At 42.2% G+C, this 23,693-nt stretch overlaps 1 protein-coding gene across 1 annotated transcript in view; it reads right to left on the bottom strand.

The window, feature by feature from the left end:
• SERPINB5 (serpin family B member 5) overlaps positions 1 to 23,019 on the bottom strand; it is a 95,408-nt gene extending 72,389 nt beyond the window's left edge. The window contains exons 1-2 of the mRNA XM_073678672.1: positions 22,877 to 23,019; positions 14,523 to 14,693 (exon numbers count right to left, since the gene is read on the bottom strand). Coding sequence (XP_073534773.1) covers positions 14,523 to 14,690 — 168 coding nt within the window. The 5' untranslated portion in view covers positions 14,691 to 14,693; positions 22,877 to 23,019. The remainder of the gene's footprint in view (positions 1 to 14,522; positions 14,694 to 22,876) is intronic.
• Between the last annotated feature and the right edge of the window lie 674 nt (positions 23,020 to 23,693).

The raw sequence follows: 23,693 nt of genomic DNA, 5'->3' as shown, positions 1-23,693 counted from the left end.
GGGGAACTCATATGACGAGCCGAGATCTCATTCTGCGCATGCGCCACCTCCGGCACTATTTTCCTGAAGACAGCCGCAGGTCGATCTGCGCATGCGTCAGTGCCATTTTGATGAAGACCGCCAACAGCTGAATCTGTGAGAGCACTGCCCAGAGCCAGGACAGCACCAGCCCAAAATTTAAATTATAAAGTTGATGAATACAATAGAGGCAGCTGAGGGGCCGTGGCTGAGCCCTCTGAGCCGAAGACCCTACCCACAGTCCCACCCTGAAGCACGAAGAGATGAAGAAACCAAAAATGAAGATTTAACAAAAACCAGGCTGCAGATTTTTACACTAACAGTATGTATTAAATCAGTATTACAGCGCCATTCTGAAAATACCTTTAGTTAAACATGTATATTTCTGCTGACAGGTTTCCTATGCCCTATTATTTTCTGATGGTATTCATGCTGTTAGCGTTCTAGCCCTGGTTACTCTTATGGTTATGGTTTATCTGAATTGTGAAACTCTTGTGTTGTGTATTTCAGTAGCTGCATTGTGGGTGAGAATTCCTGAAATGTCATCGGCATGGAGAGCAGAAAATCCATAGTGTAAGGGAAGAGTCAGATGGCTATATAACTCAGACGGGGATAACAACGCAGTGCTCAGATTGGCCGTCAGCTCTTCCAACCCGAGCGTGATAGCATGTATTATTTTGCAGCTGATATGTTCGGATCAGGAGAGCTGCCAGCCAGTCAGAGCATTAGTTGCAATCTGAGTTATATGGCCGTCTGACTCTTCCCTAAAACGACTGGCGCCGTGGATTTAAGATCGGCAAGATGCAATAGAAAATGTGAAATCTGCTGTAAACCCACACCATTTCCACAAAAGAATCCACAATGATATCCACACATTTGATAAAACAAGTTGCACAACTGAAAATCATTTGGGCAATTAGTCTCAGACATGCTTTACTACTATATACTTGCCATTTGAATGTAAAAATAAGGTTGCAGTAACTCACAATTGACATATGAGTCTATGATGATAAAGTTACATCTGACTTAACATCAAAAATTCGAAAGGTCACGATAGATCATAAGTCATAACGTGAATCCATTGACAACTATTAAATGCCATGTTGTAATGCGATCTAGTGATCTTCAGATCGCCAAGCAGCCTTTGCCCATCATCTGCATTCAAACTGGTATTTAGCAGACACAATGAATGTCAAACACAGTAAAAAGGCACAAAATAAAAAAGGTGTAAATTGCTGTTTAAAAGCATCTAAAAATTATGTCTTTTGCCTAAAAAAAAGTTCCTTTCCATGGCTGTCTTGTAATTAAACTGTCTTCCCAGTCATTTCATACATTTTGTATGAAAAGATTACATTTACATGGGCACAGAGTTTACATATGACATTAACTGCATCCTCCAAAGGCTGGCAGATAGCTAATATGGTGGTCATGTGACTTTGCTATTTATTAGCGTTCTTTGTAGTCTAGTCACAGCACTTTAGCCATGGGACTCCTGTGTTGAAGAACAAAGAAAGAATTGTAACTGTAAGTGTATGAGAAAGTGTTTTTATGGCTATATTCCCAGGGCGGTTATCAAATACACAAATCCTGCACAACCCTTTTAATGACTCTGGATGTATATGTTTATCTTGAAAGTCTCACCCAATTATATTTTTATATTGTGATTGCCACCTTCTATTAATCCATATGTTCACATTAAAAACTGCTGACATTATACCACAGATATTAAAAGATAAAGAGAATATAGACATGATGAACACAGATAAAACAGTTAACAGATAATGCTGTCCTTTGTGAGACACAGCCACATTGAAGAGAAGGATACGAGTAAAGATACACAAAGGAGTTACAAAAGTGATAAGGCTATGTTCACAGCGCATTTTATCCACTTGTCAGTGGCTCTGTAGTGGCTTATGTCTGAAGCCAAAAAGGGATTTGGGCATATGATATCTGACTTTGATGCCTGACTCAAACCTGGTAATTGTTACATTGAGTATTCAGCAATATATCCTTCAGTTTTAGGCTGGGTTCACATTACGTTTTATTCACTCATCAGTTGCAGGGAATTATGTCTGAAGCCTTGAAAAATGGGATGAGCTGCCAGGGCCATTCACTTTAATGGTGGAGAATGAGATATAGTCACTATTAACTGTGTCAGACATTATTTTCGGCAGTATCCATCTATTTCAGGTGGGCACGAAAAGACAGCTGACCACATTTGGTGCCCACCTGAAATAGGTAGCTACTGCCAAAAATAATGTCTGACAGAGCATATATTGACTCCATCTGCACCAACAAAGTCAATGGCCATATCAGCGCATACGCCTGAATCTCATTTTTTCCCTTCCCGCATCCCTTCCCAGCACCATATGAGATAGTAGGATCCGCCCCTATTACTGGACAGGAAGCCCTGAGCACAAAATAAAAAGGCAACTCCCACTTCCTCCTTCAATGTGGTTTCCTGTCCTCAAGGATGTAGGAGCCTGGAGCTCACGGCTGGAGCAGCCTTGAATCATGGAACACCATGCTGTGTTCTATAGCAACCTCTAGTAAGAATGGCAGTGAGTACAGGGGCCCAATTTGGCTCTGAAATGCTAACATCAGTCTGGAAGAATCTACATTTAATGATTCAGTACCTACCTACGTCTGATGTTTCGCCTAGGTTGAGCATCATGGCTGGCCTCATGGCTAGGCCTCATGGCTTGTGCATTGAGCCTCATTGCTAGGCCTCATGGCTTGTGCATTGAGCCTCATGGCTAGGCCTCGTGGCTTGTGCACTGAGCCTCATGGCTAGGCCTCGTGGCTTGTGCACTGAGCCTCATGGCTAGGCCTAGTGGCTTGTGCACTGAGCCTCATGGCTAGGCCTCGAGGCTTGTGCACTGAGCCTCATGGCTAGGCCTCGTGGCTTGTGCACTGAGCCTCATGGCTAGGCCTCGTGGCTTGTGCACTGAGCTTCATGGCTAGGCCTCGTGGCTTGTGCACTGAGCCTCATGGCTAGACCTCGTGGCTTGTGCACTGATCCTCATGGCTAGACCTCGTGGCTTGTGCACTGAGCCTCATGGCTAGGCCTCATGGCTTGTGCATTGAGCCTCATGGCTAGGCCTCATGGCTTGTACATTGAGCCTCATGGCTAGGCCTCGTGGCTTGTGCACTGAGCCTCATGGCTAGGCCTCATGGCTTGTGCATTGAGCCTCATGGCTAGGCCTCATGGCTTGTGCATTGAGCCTCATTGCTAGGCCTCATGGCTTGTGCATTGAGCCTCATGGCTAGACCTCATGACTTATGCATTGAGCCTCATGGCTAGGCCTCATGGCTAGGCCTCATGGCTTGTGCATTGAGCCTCATGGCTAGGCCTCATGGCTTTTGCATTGAGCCTCATGGCTAGGCCTCATGGCTTGTGCATTGAGCCTCATGGCTAGGCCTCGAGGCTTGTGCACTGAGCCTCATGGCTAGGCCTCGTGGCTTGTGCACTGAGCCTCATGTCTATACCTCGTGGCTTGTGCACTGAGCCTCATGGCTAGGCCTTGTGGCTTGTGCACTGAGCCTCATGGCTAGACCTCGTGGCTTGTGCATTGATCCTCATGGCTAGACCTCGTGGCTTGTGCACTGAGCCTCATGGCTAGGCCTCATGGCTTGTGCATTGAGCCTCATGGCTAGGCCTCGTGGCTTGTGCACTGAGCCTCATGGCTAGGCCTCATGGCTTGTGCATTGAGCCTCATGGCTAGTCCTTGTGGCTTGTGCATTGAGCCTCATGGCTAGGCCTCGTGGCTTGTGCATTGAGCCTCATGGCTAGACCTCATGGCTTGTGCATTGAGCCTCATGGCTTGTGCACTGAGCCTCATGGATAGGCCTCATGGCTTGTGCACTGAGCCTCATGGATAGGCCTCATGGCTTGTGCACTGAGCCTCATGGCTAGGCCTCATGCCTTGTGCAGTGAGCCGCATGGCTGGCCTCATGTCTTGTGCAGTGAGCCACATGACTGGCCTCATGCCTTGTGCAGTGAGCCTCAGTGCTCATGTCAATTCAGGTTTGGGCTTATGTCTCATGTTGGCCGGCCTGATAGCTTTTCACACCACTTCATAGTTGCGGAAGACCCTGCCACGTTAGGTCTAGGTTTTTCCTCAGCTGTCTGCCTCTTGGTGGGTTGCCCGGTTAGCCAGGCAACCTGGGGGCTTGTAGATCTGGTTTCACTAAGGTCTCAAAGCTTCTCTACCCTTTACTATCAATATTTCTAATATTGGTAAGGAGATTCCTGAATGATGCCCTCGGTCTGTGCTGATTCTATTAAATACTGTCCAAAGGATAGCTGATGAGTAACAGGTCCAGTCAATCCCTCACACTTGGCTAGCATATTGAACTGGTTTCCATTGAACATCTATGTCCCAGTGGTCCTCTTGTTAAATGGTGGTGCTAAAAAGAATAATACCAATTTAAATCCAGTTCATCTTCACAATCTAGGATCATTTGATGAACTGGCTGATATACACCTACAGCTCAGTTCCCCCCTTCTAGTTGAAGGTGCAAGATGGACATGGCTACGCTAAGCTTAATGAAACCACTGTAAGTCCAGTTAAAACTCCTAGCGGGAGTCTACAAATGACCTTTTGGATGTTAAGTGATTAAAACTCTCTATACCCCATACCTCCCTAATAGGGAATGGTAAGAGGAACTTGATGGTGCCAAGTCAAACAGCACTATACCAATCTGCCCTCCTAATCGAGCTGTGAGTTGTACTCGCCAGTAGGGGAGCGGAAAAACCAACATTTGCCCCAATCTACCCTCCTGGTACAGAGGATATGAAACTTGATCATGCCAAGAGGGGCGGCACGATACCAGTCTGACCTCCAAAGGGAGGTATGAGTTGGTCTCACCGGTAGGGAAGCTGACAAACCACTTGCCCCAATGTACCCTCCTGGTATGGAATGGTAAGATAAACTTGATTGTGCCAAGTCAGGCAGCGCTATACCGGTCGGCCTTCCTAAGGGAGATGTGAGCTGGACTCACCAGTATTGGGGCTGATAAACCACCAATTGCCTCAATCTACCCTCCTGGATGGAATGGTAAGATAAACTCGATTGTGTCAAGTAAGGCAGCATTCTATCGGTCGGCCTTCCTAAGGGAAGTGCAAGCTGGACTCGCCAGTATTGGGGGCTGATAAACCACCAATTGCCTCAATCTACCCTCCTGGTATGGAATGGTAAGATAAGCTTGATTGTGACGATCGGGCAGCACTACCAGTCTGCCCTCCTAAGGAAGGTATTAGTTGGACTCGCCTGTATGGGACTGAAGAACCAGTAAATATCCCAGTCCATCCTCCTAATAAATGGAGTTGCACGACAAACATGACTATACAGGATCAGGTAAAATAATTTCAACACCAGTGTATCTTTCCAGTTAAAAGTGGGGAAGATGGACTAATTGGAAATTAAGTCAATGGAGCCATATTATACAATAAGTATTCTTGGAATTTAAGTCATAAACTAGTAGAGTCAACTAAGTGGCGAGTTGGTTAAATATCCAGTCTGTGCACTCTAGAAGTGATAAGACGGCAACTCTGCAATAAACCTATAAAGCGAGGAATCAGTGGAATGGCCCCATACCTGTGAGACTCCTGTGGTGAAGGAGAAGCAGCTTTGCTAGTTAAGATGAATGCCTTCACACTGAGGTATGACTTTTCTGATTATTACTCAAGCACAGGATGATGCATCCTTAAGGTACATGTTTAACGGGATGCAATGCTAATACCTTAGCCTAAGACCATCTGAGATTTGACCAATACCATATACTGTAAGATATATATCTCTTTCAGAATGAGTTGCTTCCTCAGAAAAAAAAAGTGTATTAGAGGTGTTGGTTATAACTCGGTTTTCTTAGTTTATTTTCTTGGGAACTAATCTATCTTGCATTTGAAATATTTTCAACTAGCAATCTTCATGGTTGGATTATATGAACATCCATTTAAGTTGCAGAATCGGTGCTATTATAGGAGAATAGCATAATACTATCATCCCTGCATGAATGGTGGATTGTGGCTTTTCTTTTTTTTGGAATAGCTCAGATCTGTGTTTTGCCCGTTCTAGTTGTATCAGCTATTACTTGGCTAGATTGTGGTAGCCAGAAACTCCCCAGGATGGGAATCTTGAAATATAAGTGTCCGTTTGGCTTAAATACTTTTCTTGGGGGGACTTAATGTCACATCCTAAGGGATATAATAAGGTACTAAATATTTCTGCTGGTTTCTGGAACCCCATTTTGGCAATCTGGGACGCTCTATCTACACTTGCTAGCATAGAGCTGGGTAGTTTTGAACAATTACGTGATCATTGACCCTACAAAGGTTTTCTTATGGTCCAGATCTTGGCCTTAAGGGGGGCCTCCAATGGAAAATGACAACAATACTAAGGCCTAGTCAAAGCCTGGTTAAGGTTACCAGGTTCCCTGAATCGATTAATTTCTGCTTCCATTAACATGCTGAGTCTTAGTACCAGTTCCTATGTACTTCAGTAGTTGGTTAGGTGATTTAATGAGAACAGAATATCTAATCAAATCTGTGAAAGATATTCAACCATACATATAAGTGAAGTCTCTAAATATATACCTTCTCTGGGAGATAAAGAGGAAAAAGTTGTTGTAAAATTCCTTTTTACTCTTGTTGGCGCTTTTGGTCAAAGCTCCAAATCGATAGAGACATTATCTTGATTGAATGATATCTAAAACTTTCTCAATCTTCCTTCTTGAATCACTATCCATTGAACTAGGCTATTCCGGAGACCTTTTTTCAGTTGTAAGATTCTGCAAGGGTGCTCCCTCCCTATTAGAGGATTTCTTTGCTATCGTCTCTCGTAAGGTGCTGTCATGGGGGAAGGGAAAATTATAATTATTTACCGGTAATTTGAATTTCCTGAAACTGATGACAGCACCCTATTTTCCCTCACTCTGGCTTTTGGTTGATGATGGTTCTTAATCTTCTCCTCTCACAATGAAGAATGGGCTTGAGTGAATGTATAAATAAGAATGATGATGAATTGGGTGACTCTTACTTGACTCCTGGAAATCACATTGAAGGAGGAAGTGGGAGTTGTCTCTTTATTTTGTGCTCAGGTCTTCCTGTCCAGTAACAGGGGCAGATCCTACTCTCTCATATGGTGCTGTCATGGGTTTCAGTAAAATCAAATTACCGGTAAGTAATTATCATTTTCAGTGCTTCAGACATAATCCCCTATGCTCTGATGAGTAAATAAAATGTGTTGTGAATCCGGCCTAAGACTGAAGGATATACTGCAGAACACTCAATGTAAGAATTACCAGGTATCTGAGTCAGGTATCAAAGTCTGATACCAGAGTCAAGTGTCAAGGGGAAGAATTTGTATTAAATGTACCGTTGAAACCAGAAGTTTACATACACTATATAAAAAGACATATATGCATGTTTTTCTCAATATCTGACATGAAATCAAAATAAACCTTTCCCATTTTAGGTCAATTAGGATTACCATACGTTTTAATAGTTGCCAAATGCCAGAATAAAGAGAGATAATGTTTTAAGGCATTTTATTATTTACTGCAAAGTGAAAAGTTTACATACATTTCATTAGTTTGGGATATCCTTTCACAAGCTTCTCACAATAGTTGGTCGGAATTTGGGCCCATTCTTCTTGACAAAGCTGGTGTGAATGATCAAGGTTTGTAGGTCACCTTGCTGGCACCTGCCTTTTCAGCTTTGCCCATACATTTTGAATAGGATTGGGATCAGGGTTTGTGATGGCTTCTCCAAAACATTGACTTTGTTATCCTTAAGCCATTTTATTACCATTTTGTCAGTATGCTTCAGGTCATTGCCCATTTGGAAGACCCATTTCCGCCCAAGCTTTAACTTCCTGGCTGATATCTTGAGATGTTGCTTCAGTATTGCCACATAATCTTCTTTTCTCATGATGCCATCTATTTTGTGAAGTGCACCAGTCCCTCCTGTAGCAAAACCACCCCACATCATGATGCTGCCAAACCCATGTTTCACAGTTGGGATGGTATTGTTAGGCTTCCAATCTTCTCCCTTTTTCCTCCAAATGTAACAATGGTCGTTATGCCCAAAAAGTTAAATTTTAGTTTCATCAGACCACAGGACATGTCTCCAAAAATTAAGGTCTTTGTTCCTGTGCACATTTGCAAACATTAATCTGGCTTTTTTATGTTTCTTTTGGAGTGATGGCTTTTTCCTGGCAGAGTGGCCTTTCAGCCCATGTTGATATGGTACTTATTTCACTGTGGTTATTGACACAATCTTACCAGCATCCGCCATCATCTTCACAAGGTCTTTTGCTTTTGTCCTTGGGTTGATATGCACATGTCGGACCAAAGCACGTTCATCTCTAGTACACAGAACCTGTCTCCTTCCTGAGCGGTATGATGGCTGGACATTCCCATCTTATTTGAACTTGCATATAATTGTTTGTACAGATAAATGAGGCACCTCTACGTATCTTGAAATTGTACCCAAGGATGAGCCAGACTTGTGCAAGTCCACAATTCTCTTCCTGATATCTTGGCTAATTTCTTTAGACTTTCCCATGATGCTACACAAAGAAGCAGTGTGTTTCAGGTGTGCATTAAAATACATCCACAGATGTGTCTCTAATTAACTCAGCTATTGCCAAAAAAACCTATCAGAAGCTTTTAAACACATGACATCATCATATGGGCAGTCCAGAATTGTTTAAAGGCATAATAATCTTAGAAAATGTAAACTTTTGACTTTGCAGTAAGCAATAAAAATGCCTTAAAACATTCTCTCTCTCATTCTTCTGGCATTTGGCAATTATTAAAAATTATGGTAATCCTAATTGACCTAAAACGGGAAAGGTTTATTCTGATTTCATGTCAGATATTGAGAATAACATGCATGAGTCTTTTGATATAGTGTATGTAAACTTCTGGTTTCAACTGTACATTATTCTGATATTTGACTCTGACATCTGAGAATTTCTTAACATTGTGATGTGAGAGTCAAATATCAGAATCATGTAAATTTGATATTAATTCTTCACCCTAACTCCTAACATTTGATACCTGACGCTGAGTTCCAACATTTTAAGGGTGTCCTAATATGACACTGTGATGTCACAGTAAGATATCAGAGTAAGGTATCTATCATGTGTTAGATATTAGGTGTATGGTGAAGAATTTGTATAAAAAATTGTATATTATTCTGACATTTGACTCTGAGGACATCTGAGGATTTCTTCATGTGCAATGTACTGATGTCAAGACATTAGTAGTTAGCAGACTATTCATTGTGGTATAAAAATGCATCATGAATTAAATTACATAGACCAATGAATAGATTTAATAACTGAACTGTGCATATCAAATTGACCCAGAATTCTGATAGAAATGCCATGTGCCACATTTATTAAGAGTCTTAGGCACTTTTTTGGACCTCATTAAGAACTTTTAGAAAGTTTCTAGGAACGGAGGTGTAGCTAAGTAAGTTTATAAAGTACTCCAAGTTTAATTATGCTCCAGGAGTGGCTGAAAAACAACATGAGCTACTGAGAGAAATTTAGTGCATTTTAAGACTAATCAAGGAATCATCAATCTATGGCACCTGTGTCACATTTGCCTGATCAGTGGAGCAGGGCCCAGACATAGGGTTTTTGTACAGCAGTTTCTCCACACCCTGGAGGAGAATAGCTGTTACAAAGAGCAGTGCAAAGGATGTGATAAAAGATACTCCCTGCCACATTCGGTATTTAATGACAGGCACCTGCTTCAAGTGCTTCCTTTTAGTGTTGGAGGAGACGCCTAGCCTGCAGAATGAGGAGCGAATTGTTGTAGTGTAAGAGTGGTGGACTGTGCTGCTCTTTTCCTGCCCCTGAAGTCACCAATCGCGTCAATATTGTGTACTGTGAATAGTGTCAGGGGTTTCTGTGCAACTAGTGCGCAATGTGATATGGGGTCGTAAGTACTGTCAATATAGCAATGTAAAGAATAATGTTCATAGTGTGCATATAGTATAAGGATAAGAACAATAGGATTAACACAGACTGTTATAGTAAAGTAACTGTAGTTAGCTAAAGGTACAAGATAAGATACAGTTAATGTTTGAGGGCTAGACCACAGTGGGAGGGGTCTAGTGTTAGTAAAAAGCAGGCACTTCCTGGTAGTGACTGAGATAGGGAAGTATAGTTACAAGGTCAAATTCAAGTTCAGTGGGCAGCTACAGACAGCATGTACCTACCATTTGAGGCAGTGGGAGGTCATACTAGAATCCTGTGCAGACATTCCGGCAACATCAGGAGCTCAATACCCAGCATAGGGGCTAAAGGACGTCTCGTGTCCTCTGGCGCACAGGGGAAGAGGGAGGCGGAACCGTGTGAAGTGAAGGTAACAGATCTTTGGTGCACTGCAGAATTGTACAGGAAATCACTGGGGCTGACGGAGTCAGTAAGCATGAGGATAGTCTAGGAGGAATGGATGGTAGGGCTGAAGATGTGTTGTGCTAAGGAGGTAAGGAACAAGAAGTGTTGTGCCCAATCCCACATGTTATAATCTGATGAACTTGAAATGTCCTGTAAACGTTTGCTTGTTAAAATGAACTTGGTGTCCCCTGAGTTGTATGCATCGGTTCCTGAACATGGAGGCCCGAAGACAGAGGAGGCCTGTGGCCTACACGTGAGTGCGATGCACCCCACACCTGACAGCACATTGGGACAGGGACATGGTTTTCCTTTGAAGTGTCATAGCGTAACGGGACAGCTACTTGTAACTACTGCTCTCAGTCTCTTTACAATAGCACAGCCAAAAAAGTGAGTTTTAACACTGGTTGCTATACACCTCACCAGCTCCATGAGTTAGAGCAGATGGGGGAATGAACCTCACAGTGCAGAGCAGCAATACATAAGGTACTGGATGTTACCAAACAAGCATTTACATTACTCTTGCTGCAACTATATAGAGGTGCTCCCCTCCCTGGTTAATTTTTCATTGTTTCTCTTCTGAAATGCACCGCTGTTATGCCTCCTGACTTCCTGCTTAGTGTGGGGCGATGCACTCCAGAGGATTGACAGTTCAGAGCATCAGCATGGCTTCACCACTGGCCTGAATTGTCTGGTTTATTATCCTGCAATCAGAGTCAGCTTTGCCTCCACAGCATCAGAGGATAGGATCTGAAGCTTGCCAGATTCAGCGATCTGGTCGGGTTCAGAGAAGCACTTACAAGTTGTATAGGAGACAGCTTGCATGCATTCTCTTCTTGCCTAGGGCATTGACCGCCTATATCTACTTCAGAAGAAGTGACCAGTAACATAAGTAACAAGCAGTACACAATAAAATTACAAATACTTCAATTATTTAGAATAGATAATTTGCGGCATTACTGATTTTTACAATCACTTTTACAGATTCCTTTTCCCAATTCAAGTGTAAACTTTTGTTGATTATCTTCCTTTCAACTTACAGCCTGCTAACAAGGTCAGTAACGCCATATTCAGATGTCCATGTTGCACGTACGTGTTATATCCATTTTATTCATGGATACAACAAGTTCGTGTTTTTTCACAGACCGTGTGTCCATGCAAAACACACGGTGACAGCTTCTTTTATTCACTTAAATATTAATCATAGACAACACATGGATTGTAGAAAGATGTCATCCATCTGCTGTCCGTAATTTTTACGGACTCATAGATTTGTATTGCATCTGTGTGCCATCCTTGTGCTGTCCATACTTAATATTGCAAAGGATAGGAGACGTTTTGTAATTTATTTATTTATCCATTCATGAAATACACTGATGGCAAAAACAGAAACACGGACCATACACTGACACTGAAAGTAAAAATGGACATACTGGTGACAACTGTACCATTTTTTTCACTAACGTGCTTAAATGCGGACGTGCGAATGAGGGCTTAGTGTTGGTTTGATTGTAATGTATTGAGTGTCGATGTTAGGAGTATGCAGATAGTGGGTATCGGTTATTTGCAATGAGTATATGCATGGCAAGTTTCAGCATGTCAGGATTGTTTCCAGATATATATAGGTCAATGAGCTATATACTCAGGTTTGCAGAATCTGTATACTTGTGTGTAGATTGTGCCTGGACAGTATGCAGATGAGCAGAATGTGTATATTGGTGTGTAGTATGTTTAGGAGTATATGCATTTGTCTGTGTGCATACAGATGTGCACAGTGTGTTTGAAGCATATGTAGATATGAGGAGTGTGTGTTTAAAGTGTATGTAGATGTGCAGCATGTGTATGCATGTGTATACATGTGTGTCTGAAAGGTGTGTAGTTTAATTCTTTGTGTCATTTAATATTAGCTGGTGAATGATATATTTGCTATCCAACAAACTGCAATTTAGGGAGGGAAGGGTGCATTTTGATGCCCTTTCCTTGGACACTTAAAGAACTTGTCATCACTGTGATGAAGGTCCAGAGAAGCGCACATGCCATTGTCAGCAGTAGTATAAGAGCAATGTTGGTCAGTGAGCAGATGAAGTGGCTGGGCTTCATAGATTACAGCTTGTTCTTTGCCGAGTACTTAGAGGAGTGGTGTTTTGGGCTGTGTGCATCAAGGTGTTGTTATTCAGACTGCACTGTGTAGATCAAGGGGATCAGACTGCGGAGGGGAGGCATACGCTGCTTCCCTACTTTACTTTGAATTGTAAAGGATGAAAGTCGCTGTGAAAATCCTCAGGATAAATTTACATGCTATGGATGTCAAATTATATTGCACAATACACGGAGTAATTCTTATTTTTCATTTTTAATTTCTATTGACATGCCGCACAAAAAAAAATGATGACACCTGTTTTAGTCCAAGAACCAGTAGCTGGGCTTAGCTTTAGGCTGCCATCCCACATATAGACCAGCTATTTCTAGCATACTTCATCAATATATATTTACTTTAATAATACATTAAAGAGGTTTTTCCATGAACAAAGTACGTTTTATTTAATAGATTTAGAATAGAAATAAGTTCCACAGTTGATTGTGTTAAAAAATGTTCCTGTGCTGAGATAATCTTATAAATATTCCCCTGCTGTGTACTGTGTAATGGCTGTGTCTGACAATGAAGGGACAACCATTATACAGTACACAGCAGTGGCACTGTCACGGGTTTACCAGAGGACCAGAAGACCTCCTCACCATCAGCACTCTCTGGGGTCTCCCTGGGACTCGTGGGCTCTCCTTGATAATTGACTCTTGGGTGAGTTATTAGGCTTACTTTCAGGGCAGGTTTTGGGACACTGCGTGGATACTTCCCTTGTGTTTATACGGAGTATTATGGGTGCTCTTAATTGAACTCTGTTTTCAGCTCCTACCATTACACTGTGTTCCAAATTATTATGCAAATAATATTTTCGCAGATTTTCCCAAATTACCTATATGAATTGCAGTCATTGTAATTTTTCAGTCAAATACCTATTAGAGTACAATTGAAAGTTTTTTGTACAAACTGCCTATGATAACAGTATATTTTTAAAAAAATAAAACACTCAAACTGCACTCAAAATGCATGTTCCAAATTATTATGCACAGCAGAGTTTTCAACCTTTTCATTTTAATAAAGAACAAAAAAATGGTCATTTTTGAAATTATAAGCATTAGCAGGCTATTACAAACTGAAATCAAACAGTTTTCAACTCAAAAGTTTATTCTAGGTGATGTAACATTTGCACATAGGACCCCTTGATCGAAAGGAGCTTCTGAACTCTCTCATTCATTGAATTTGTCAGGTTTTGGATGGTTTCTGCTTCAATTGTTTTGCATGAGGACAGAATACCCTCCCAGAGCTGTTGCTTAGATGTGAACTGCCTCCCGCCATCATAGACACTCTTTTTGATGATGCTCCAGAAGTTCTCAATGGGGTTGAGGTCAGGGGAGCATGGGGGCCACACCATAAGTTTGTCCCCTTTTATGCCCACAGCAGCCAGAGATGCAGATGTGTTATGTGCAGCAAGTTGAGCATCACTATCCATTCATCATCCAGGCTCTAAAGGAGCTAGTTCTTGAAGTAAGGATGTTACATTATGTCCCCAACTTGTTCATTCTATGCCTAGAAGATTTGATGCTGTCCTAAAAAATCATGGAGGTCATACGAAATACTAGATTAGATGTTTTTGATGTGAGGTGTGATATGAGGTGTATTTACTTTTGCATCAACTAATTTGAGTAAAACAGAAGATTTTGTAATGAAAGTTATAATTTTAACCTTAGTTTCATGTTATGGCTTGAAAAACATGTTCTATCAAACCCAGTCTAGTCAAAATTTTGGAAATTTTTCTTGTGTTCTGTGAGCTATTGATTAAAATCTTACTTTTAAAAGGGGTGTACTCATTTATGTTGAGCACAAGTAGAATAGTTATAAATGTATATTGTGGTAAACAACACTGGTTTTGAGCTTTTGTCTGTTTCAAAAGTCCATCAATACAGTGAAGTATAAAGCTCATAAGAAAGTCTCCATACAAAGAGACATGTACAATAATTTGTTTCACCTACCTTTTCTATTTCTGTTGCAGTATTTCCTTTTGCGCCTTTAAAAGCTAAAGCCAAAGTAGATGAAATACATAATGGCGAGAAGATAAAATTTTCAGCCTTAGACTTTTCATTTAACTTGTGGAAAATGTCTATGGCCAAGGCTGCATTTGCTAGACGAAAAGCGTCCATTATCTGAAACACAAAATAATCCATGAAAATAGTGCATGATAATATATACAGTAAAGTATTATAATTACTTATTTAATATGAGCCATTTATACAATACCCTTAGGACCATTACCAAACAGACCAAAAAAGAATAGCTTGATTTATCAGAGTGAAGAGGTGAGATGGTGGTGCATATGCAGGGAGGGGACTTTACATTCAAGTCTATTTGAGTTACAGAAAACAACGAAAAAGTTTATAGTTACGGTGTACTGAAAAAGTGTCATCTATTGTAATTCAGAAGTTTTAATGAATGCCTTAGCATTACAATATTTACAAAGTGAAAAAAACAGCACTTTGTCACCTCCAGTATGGCCATGTCTGTGAGGCATAGTCACTATCATTTGATAAACTTCAGAAATCTAGGACAGATTTTAGAGGCTTCTTTTTTCATAATTGTGGCACACGCATATGAGTAATTTGAACTTTCTCTGAAAATATTGAACATAATTCAAGTAATATGTCTCCTGGCACTACTGTTTCATTGCTGCGTAAAGAGGACCTTTCACCAAATTTTTCATGTTAAGCCTGTCTACCAGCCGAGCCTGCCTACCTGCCTACCAGCCGTACTCATCTACCTGCCTATCTGCCGTGCCAGTCAGCGTCTGTCATCAGTCCCGTGGGAGTCACCTGCTCTCACACGAGGTCGGTCCCGGAGTAGCACCTGGCCCACCTCCTCGGTCTTTCCTTGGCTCACGGAATCTACTAAGCCGCCATAGAGCCAAGGTCGGTTCGGGTGAGGCCCTTAGTTTCTCCCCTCCGGTCCCTTCTTGTACCACGGCACAGTGGTTCCACCATCTGGACCCATAACAGTTTTGCACAGGCCATGGAATCTAGTGGCTCCCAGGCTCCTTTGGTCTCGGACCTTTACCAAGAAGTCTCCCGCCAGAGATCGCAACAGGATTCAATCCTGTCCTTGCTACGGTCTGTACACTCCCGTCTGGATGCACTGTCTATACCAGCAGTGCCTGCCTCTACCCAAGTGGTTACTGCTCCGGCGGCATCTCAACCAGTGCCGGTGTGGTATCCAACGTCAGACCCCAACTGTCTGCCCCTCCACGATTTGGTGGTGATCCTGCTCTATGTTGGGGCTTCGTAAATCAGTGCACGCTGCACTTTGAGCTCCTGGCTCATCAGTTTGCTTCAGACCGGGCTAAAGTGACCTTCATCATGTCTCATCTCACTGGAGAGGCGTTGGCGTGGCTCAATCCCCTATGGGACAGGGGGGACCCACTGGTGTTTAATCACCAGGCTTTCCGCGAGGCCTTCTGGAGGGTTTTCGATGAGCACGGCCATGCGTCCTCTACAGCCTCCGCTCTCCTCCATCTGAGCCAGGGAATCCTCACAGTAGGCCAGTACGCTGTACGATTCCGCACCCTCTCGTCTGAACTTACCTGGAATAACAAGGCTCTGGTGGCTACCTTTTGGGAAGGCCTTTCTGGACGAATCAAAGATGAGCTGGCCGGTCGTGACATACCCTCCTCTTTAGATGACCAAGTGTCTCTGGCCACGCGGATTGACATCAGATTCCAGGAGCGCTCTAAAGAGGTGGTCCATGAAAGAAGACCTTTACTACTAGCACCCACCTTTCAGAAACTGGTCTCGTTACAAGCCTCTGCCTTGGCATCCATCTCTGAAGCTATGCATGTTGACCAGGTGATGACGCTCAAAACTCGCCAGGAGATCTGCCGAGCTGAAGGAAGATGCTTTTATTGTGTCAGTTCGGAGCATGTAATCCGCTCCTGTCCTGAGAGGCCGGGAAACTTCAGAGCCTAGGATCACTTGGAGAGGTCTCCTGGGCAAGAATCTTTCCTCTCTAATCGTGTCGCTGTCAGTAGCCATATCCTTTGGCAACATTAATTTTGTCGAAACTGCCTATCTGGATTCTCATCCAACAAACCATTGTGGAGCGGTTCCAGATCCCTATCCAGCATCTCCCAGATCCATTGGCAGTTTCTTCGGTGGATGGGAGACCCCTGGCCGAGCCCATTCTGTTCTTCACCAGCCAGTGGTTCTTCAGATAGGAATGCTGCACTCTGAGAAAATCTCCTTCTATTTGCTGTCCGGTCTCTCCCATCCCCTACACTTAGGTCTGCCATGGTTACAGAGACTAGAGCCGGTCTTGAATTGGAGTTCGGGAGAAGTGCTCCGCTGTGGTCAGAAGTGTCACAAAACCTGCCTTGTTTCTGTTCATCCTGCTCGGACTACGTCCACTCCATCTAATCTACCTGGCTTGACGGCACCCTACTGGTCTTATAAGGATGTCTTTGACAAAGAAGAGGCTGAGACACTACCTCCTCATATGCCGTATGATTGTCTCATCGACCTTATCCCCTGTGCTTCACCTCCCCGTGGTCGAATCTATCCCCTGTCGTTGGCCGAGACCGTGCCATGTCAGAATACATTTAGGAGAATCTTGCTAGGGGTTTTACCCAGAAATCCACCTCACCAGCTGGAGCAGGATTCTTCTTTGTCAAGAAGGTCAGCTCTCTTCAGCCTTGCATCGACTACAGGGGACTAAATCAAATAACTATAAAAAGCAAGTATCCACTGTCTCTCATTTCCAAGTTATTTGACCGCCTCAAAGGCGCAAAGATCTTCACTAAGCTTGATCTCTGTGGAGCATACAATCTGGTCCGGATTCGCCATGGTGACGAATGGAAGAAGGCATTCAACACTCGGGATGGCCACTACGAGTATCACATGATGCCCTTCGGACTCTGCAACGCACCTACAGTCTTTCAGGAGCTAGTGAATGACATCTTTTGAGATCTTTTATACACATGCATGGTGGTATACCTGGACGATATCCTGGTGTTCTCTCCAGATCTACCTTCACATCGGAGAGACGTTCGACAGGTATTGCTGAGGCTCAGGAAGAATCGTTTATATGCCAAATTCGAGAAATGCATTTTTGAGCAGACATTTCTTCCATTCCTGGGATACATAATCTTGGAGACGAGCCTTAAGATGAATCCTGCCATTCTGGCCCTGAGGGACTGAAGGCTATTCAGCGGTTCCTAGGATTTGCAAATTATTACCGCTTATTCATTCCTCACTACTCTTCCCAGACTGTTCCCATCTCTGCCCTGACCCCCAAAGGGGTTAATCCCAAGGAATGCACTCTCAAGGCAGAAAGTGCCTTTGTGTCCTTGAAACAAGCCTTCTCTTCTGCTCCAGTACTGCATTGTCCTGACTGTAACAAGCCAGGTAGGAGGTAGATGCTTCTTCTTCAGGGGCCGGAGCAGTCCTCACCCAGAAATCCTTGTCCAGTCAAATGGTGACCTGCGGATTCTTTTCCAAGCTCTTCTCTCCTTCGGAGTGCAATTATTCCATTGGAGATCGGGAATTGCTTGCCATCAAACTGATGCTGGAGTAGTGGCGATTCTTACTAGAGGGGGCCCTGCATCCGGTGGTCATCTACATGGATCATAAGAATCTCGCCTACTTGCAGGCCACTCAACAACTTAATCCTCATCAGGCCAGATGGTCTCTGTTCTTTGCCTGCTTTAATTTTATTCTCCACTTCTGGCCGGGAGATAAAAATATCAAGGCAGGCGCGTTCTCCAGATCATTTCCATCGACTGACCAAGAGAAGGAGCCTCAACACATCATTGAATATGAATTGACACCTGATGAAGGTGGCTGTGTCCACCGAAATGCGTTGTGTGTATATTAATAAATCAGTCCTTTTAATATTTTTGCCCTGTTATTGGCGCTCTGGTACCGCTATTCATATTCACTGATTGTCCCTTTCCCCCTGTTGGGGTGCGGTAGAGCTGCCTTTAATCTATTGTTCTTTCACCTGTGGGAGGAATTTAATTAGAATCACTACCCAGGTTTTCTAAGCTGCGCTGCCTGGGGTGTTGGTGAAGCAGGGCGCCCATCTCGGCGTTACATGCAACTAACCTGACCACGTGATCCACCACCGAGAGATCAGGATCGGTGAACGCCGCTGGAATTAGATGACAGCCACCAACAGAGCGGAGCTTGTGGAGCTTTACACTGGGGTTGTGCAGAGGTGCACAACTTCATAAGGTTAGTAGCCATCCTCACACCCCTCTAACAATTGCAATACTGAGTCACCCATTGCGCCTTGTTCTCTCCTCCCTTTACATATCAACACATCATTGAGTCCTCCAGAATAATTACAGTTGCTCCGTTTTGATCTGTCTCGCCTTCCCCCAGGTAAGACTTTTGTGATGCCTCCAGATAGGAAGAAGGTCCTACTCTGGGGTCATTCATCTAAACTAGCAGGCCACGCCGGACAGAAGAAAACTGCTCTGCTTATTTCCCGACATTATTGGTGGCCGACCCTACGCAAGGATGTTGCGGATTTCGTCTCTGCCTGCTCTTTCTGTGCCCGAAACAAGACTCATAAGCAACTTCTGATGGGTCGATGGCTTCTTTTACCTGTGACTTCCACTCCAAGGCAGCATATTGAAATGGATTTCATCACGGATCTCCCTGTATTGGCCAGTTGTACCATCATTTGGGTGGTGGCTGACCGCTTCTCCAAAATGGCTCACTTCATTCCTCTGCCTGGTCTACCCTCTGCACCAGTGCTGGCTAAAGAGTTCATTCTTCACATCTTCCGTCTCCACGGACTACCTCTTCATATTGTGTCGAATAGATGGGTCCAGTTTACCTCTCACTTCTGGAGAGCCACGTGCAAGCTTCTGAATGTCGCATTGGATTTCTCTTCAGCTTATCATCCACAGTCCAATGGCCAGGTTGAACATATCAATCAGATCCTCACTAGCTTCCTTCGGCACTTCATCAACGCCCACCATAGCAACTGGGTGGAACTCCTGCCTTGGGCTGAATTTTCCTACAATAATCATGTGAGTGAATCCTCAGCCAAATCTCCGTTTTTGTGGTTAACGGTCAGCATCCCAATATCCCGTTTCCTGTTTCCTCTTCTGTTGACAATCCCGCCGCAGAGTCTCTTGTTAAAAACTTTTCTATGATCTGGGAGGACACAAAGTCTTCTTTGCTACAGTCCTCTAAGCGGATGAGGAAACATGCAGACAAGAGACGTCTGGATGCGCCGGTATTTCATCCAGGGGACAAGGTCTGGTTATCATCTAAGTACAGTGGGGGAAATAAGTATTTGATCCCTTGCTGTTTTTGTAAGTTTGCCCACTGACAAGGACATGAATAGTCTATAATTTTAAGGGTAGGTTAATTTTAACATTGATAGAATATCCAAAAAAATATCAAGAAAATCATATTGTATAAATTAGATAAATTTATTTGCATTTTGCAATGAGAAATAAGTATTCGATCCCCTACAAACCATTATGAGTTCTGGCTCCTACAGACCAGTTAGATGCTCCTAATCAACTTGTAAAAACACTGGAGCAGTAAACATTGTGAAAACCAAAATTTGTGTCAGTCTCAAAACTTTTGGCCATGACTGTTCAGTTTCCTATTTGATTAGCTTGTTCTCCAATAAGCAGCTCTTGATCTCTTGATGTGTTAATATTGTAATTCAGCTGCTAGTAATGCTTCTCAGCCTATATTGCTGACTCTACAGTTACTGACCTAACTTTTCCTCTCCAGTTAACCAGTTGTTCAGCCAATATAAGCCAAGCTTTAGTTTTTAATTTTGTTTAAGTGTGCAATAAAATGTTTGATTAACTTTTAAATGGCTAACTGACATGTAGATTCTCATCAACCTTACCATGCTCTTCTTTACCCTGCCTTTGCTTAGATATATGTCTACTTTTACATTTTATGGTGTTGTTTTACCAAGATATGGAGGAATGTACCTTGCTTAGCACCCTTCTCAATTTGTTAGAATATGCAGTCTATAAAAAGCACCTTTCAATCTAGTGGATTAGGCCTATCTATATATTAGTGGACCGTTTATTTGTATTGCCACCATTTAGTTTCACAGTTTCCCTACAGTAGTAATTGCAAAGGCAGTGTATGAATTGTCAGAGCTTTCCCTGACAATAAAACCTGTTCAGTGTGGGTCTCTGAAGCCAAGTCTGTGTCTTAACCATTATTAACAGTTTGGGGGTAATGTCTCACAGTTAGAAAACCTTAAAGGGGTTGTCCTCTACTAGGATAACCCCTTCTCGATCTGAATGTTTGCCACCTTGAAAATAAAAACACTTATACTCACCTCCCGTGCCGGCACCTTTCCAGCAGTGTCGGCAGTCCAGGCTGGTATCACTGTCCCACCTCCAGACATATACATAATCAAGTGGAAGTGAGGGCCTGTCACCAGGTCAAAAGTGGACAGTTTTTGCTCTTATTTTATATCCACTGCTCACATGAGTATTCTGATTTTTGTTTTTTTAATCCACCATATGGTTGCAGAGAAATGGGCCTTCTTATTTGGTTCTAATTTTCATGGTCTTTACAAGGGGGAATTGCTTACAGAGTAATAATTTAGAACAATCTAAAGACATTCCCCCAGAGAATCCAATGAGCAACACCCTCTTAGTAAAGACCCCTGGGTCCTTTTTAAATGCTCTAGTCCCCTATATAAATGAAATAATTAAAAAAGCTAAATACTCATTTCCTGGACCAGTGCCTTTCCAGCAATGTCAGTGCTGTGTCTATAGGCACTCTTGGGACATTGTTATGTCACATAAATATTGTAGCCTATTAGCAGCAGCTGATGGACTGAAGCTGTCAAGGTCCCATCAGAGTTCCATCTGACGGAAGACTGCAACCTTTTATCCACTGCTGATAGGCTGCAGCACTCACATCACTTAAGAATATCACTTGTGTGCCGAGAGACAAAGCATCTACATCGCTGGAATGATGGGGGGACTATAAAACTTAAAGGGAATCTGTCACCAGGTTTTTGATATCTCATCTGAGAGCAGCATGATGTAGGAAAATAGACTCTGAATCCAACAGTGTATTACTTAGTTTACTGAGTGCAGGCACAATCAGAGTTCTTAGATGTAGCATGTAGCAGAGCTAAGAGACCTAACCCCGCCCATACCAGGCTCTCTATGTACATTGTCTATAGATAGTGAGCTGCTTACCAGAAGAGGGGGTGGAGTCAGACTAGCATGTGTGGGCTGCTGCAGCTGCTGTACTCCGACAAGGATAATCACCAGGTGATAAAACCTTCAGTGTAAGTAAACAACAGCACACAGCCTGACATGGGGCACATCATTGAAATCTGTGTTCTAACCCCCTACCTCATGCTATCCTCAGATTTCCTAGCAAAAACTTGCTGACAGATTCCTTTTAACAAGGGGTCATCTAGTGGTGGAAAATCCCTTTTAAATGTATTATCACTAGTTAGGTAAAATATGCTAAGTTTGCAAGCACAATATAAAGAAATGAAGTAAAATTCCTTTATCCATATTTGATTCAGTAGCCCTGTCACAAAGATGTTTGGATCTTTTATATGCAGTCTGACAGTCCTACTTTCCGTGGTGCTTCAGACAGGGGAAAGATTCTGGAATATGTTTCTATAGAGTGAAATAAATAGGACGAAGCAAGTTAACCACTAGTGAGACTTATGGCATTCAGTTTGACACAAAAACTGTACATCCACAATCTTTTGTATTTGTATTTAGATTGCACCATATTGTTGGGATACGTTTACCATAAATATTCTGGTATGTTATGCACAATTCTTTGTTACACTGGCATGAATTCCGAGTTTACCATGCCAAGTAAACATGATTTTATATCACTCAGGACTCAAGATACTTAATGAACATCTGAAAAACTTAGTTGCAGGATACATCAATTTCAGGGATCCTCCCTGTAGATTTTCGTTAAGGGATGATTAATTCAAGTTAGTTGTCTGCAGTCTTTATAATCCATTTTTACAAATTGCGTAAAAGTGGATAAAATATATTAAAAATAAGAATATTCTGCATGCTCACATCCTCATAGTGCTTAATATGAAGTGTTAAGAAGTAAAATCAATTGCATCTGTAATATGAGGGAGTTATGAAAGAAACTTTTATGTGTCTTCATCATCCATTCAAATGTTCATTTACTTGTTACTGCAATTTGTCTTTGTATAGCATTTATACTCTTTGTGTATATGTGTGTGTGTATATATATATATATATATATATATATATATATATATATATATATACATATATATTTATTTGCATAGGCATATACCTATAAACACATATATTGAAGAATTAGCCTACCTGATTTTATCCAATTGAGAGTAATGCTCAGAGAGAGTTTTGTAGTTTTGTAGTCCTGCTGCCCTGAAGAGCTGGATAATCTGTACTTGTATCTGAACACAGGGTACACACCCACTAACATAAGTGAAGGCATGTATGAGTCAGTTCTCTTCCCTCACAAAAAAAATGATAAGTATTGGCAGCATTTACTAAATGGACTCGGGCAGTTACTCATTGAGGCTGCAGTACTACAAAGAGAGACATGCTTCTGCAAGAATATTGCTGTCTGTCAGTTCTCTTGTGAAATCCAACATTCTGCAAGCATTCATTCAATTAGTAGAATAATTTCACTATTATATAAAAAAAGTGCATTATGCAAAACATTTTTTTGTGGAGTGGGGGATTCCAAAATTACACTAGGTGGGCTTGCACTATGGAGGCTTTAATGTAAAAGAAAATTAAGCATCTCTGTAAAAACTTAATGTTTATGTACGTATATAGTTATAGTTAGGTCCAGAAATATTTAGACAGTCACCAAATCTTTATGATTTGGGCTGTGCATTTCACTATTTTGGATTTAAAATGAAACAACTGAGATCCAATTGAAGTGTAGACTCTCAGGTTTAATTAAAGCGGTTAAACAAAAATAAATGAAACGTTTAGGAGTTGAAACCATTTTCTACAAAGTCTCCTTATTTCAGCAGCTCAAAAGTAATTGGACAAATGAACTTTACTATAAATAAAATGTTAATTTTTAATACTTTTTAATACTTTTTATGGAGAATCCTTTGCAGGCAATGACTGCCTGAAATCTGGAAGCCATGGATGTCAGCAAACG

Source organism: Phyllobates terribilis, unplaced genomic scaffold (genome assembly GCF_046119375.1).
Source record: "Phyllobates terribilis strain yellow unplaced genomic scaffold, ASM4611937v1 Scaffold_4__5_contigs__length_816908805, whole genome shotgun sequence".
In the NCBI taxonomy this organism is placed as follows: Eukaryota; Metazoa; Chordata; class Amphibia; order Anura; family Dendrobatidae; genus Phyllobates; species Phyllobates terribilis.
This window is presented reverse-complemented; position numbering and strand designations above follow the sequence as displayed.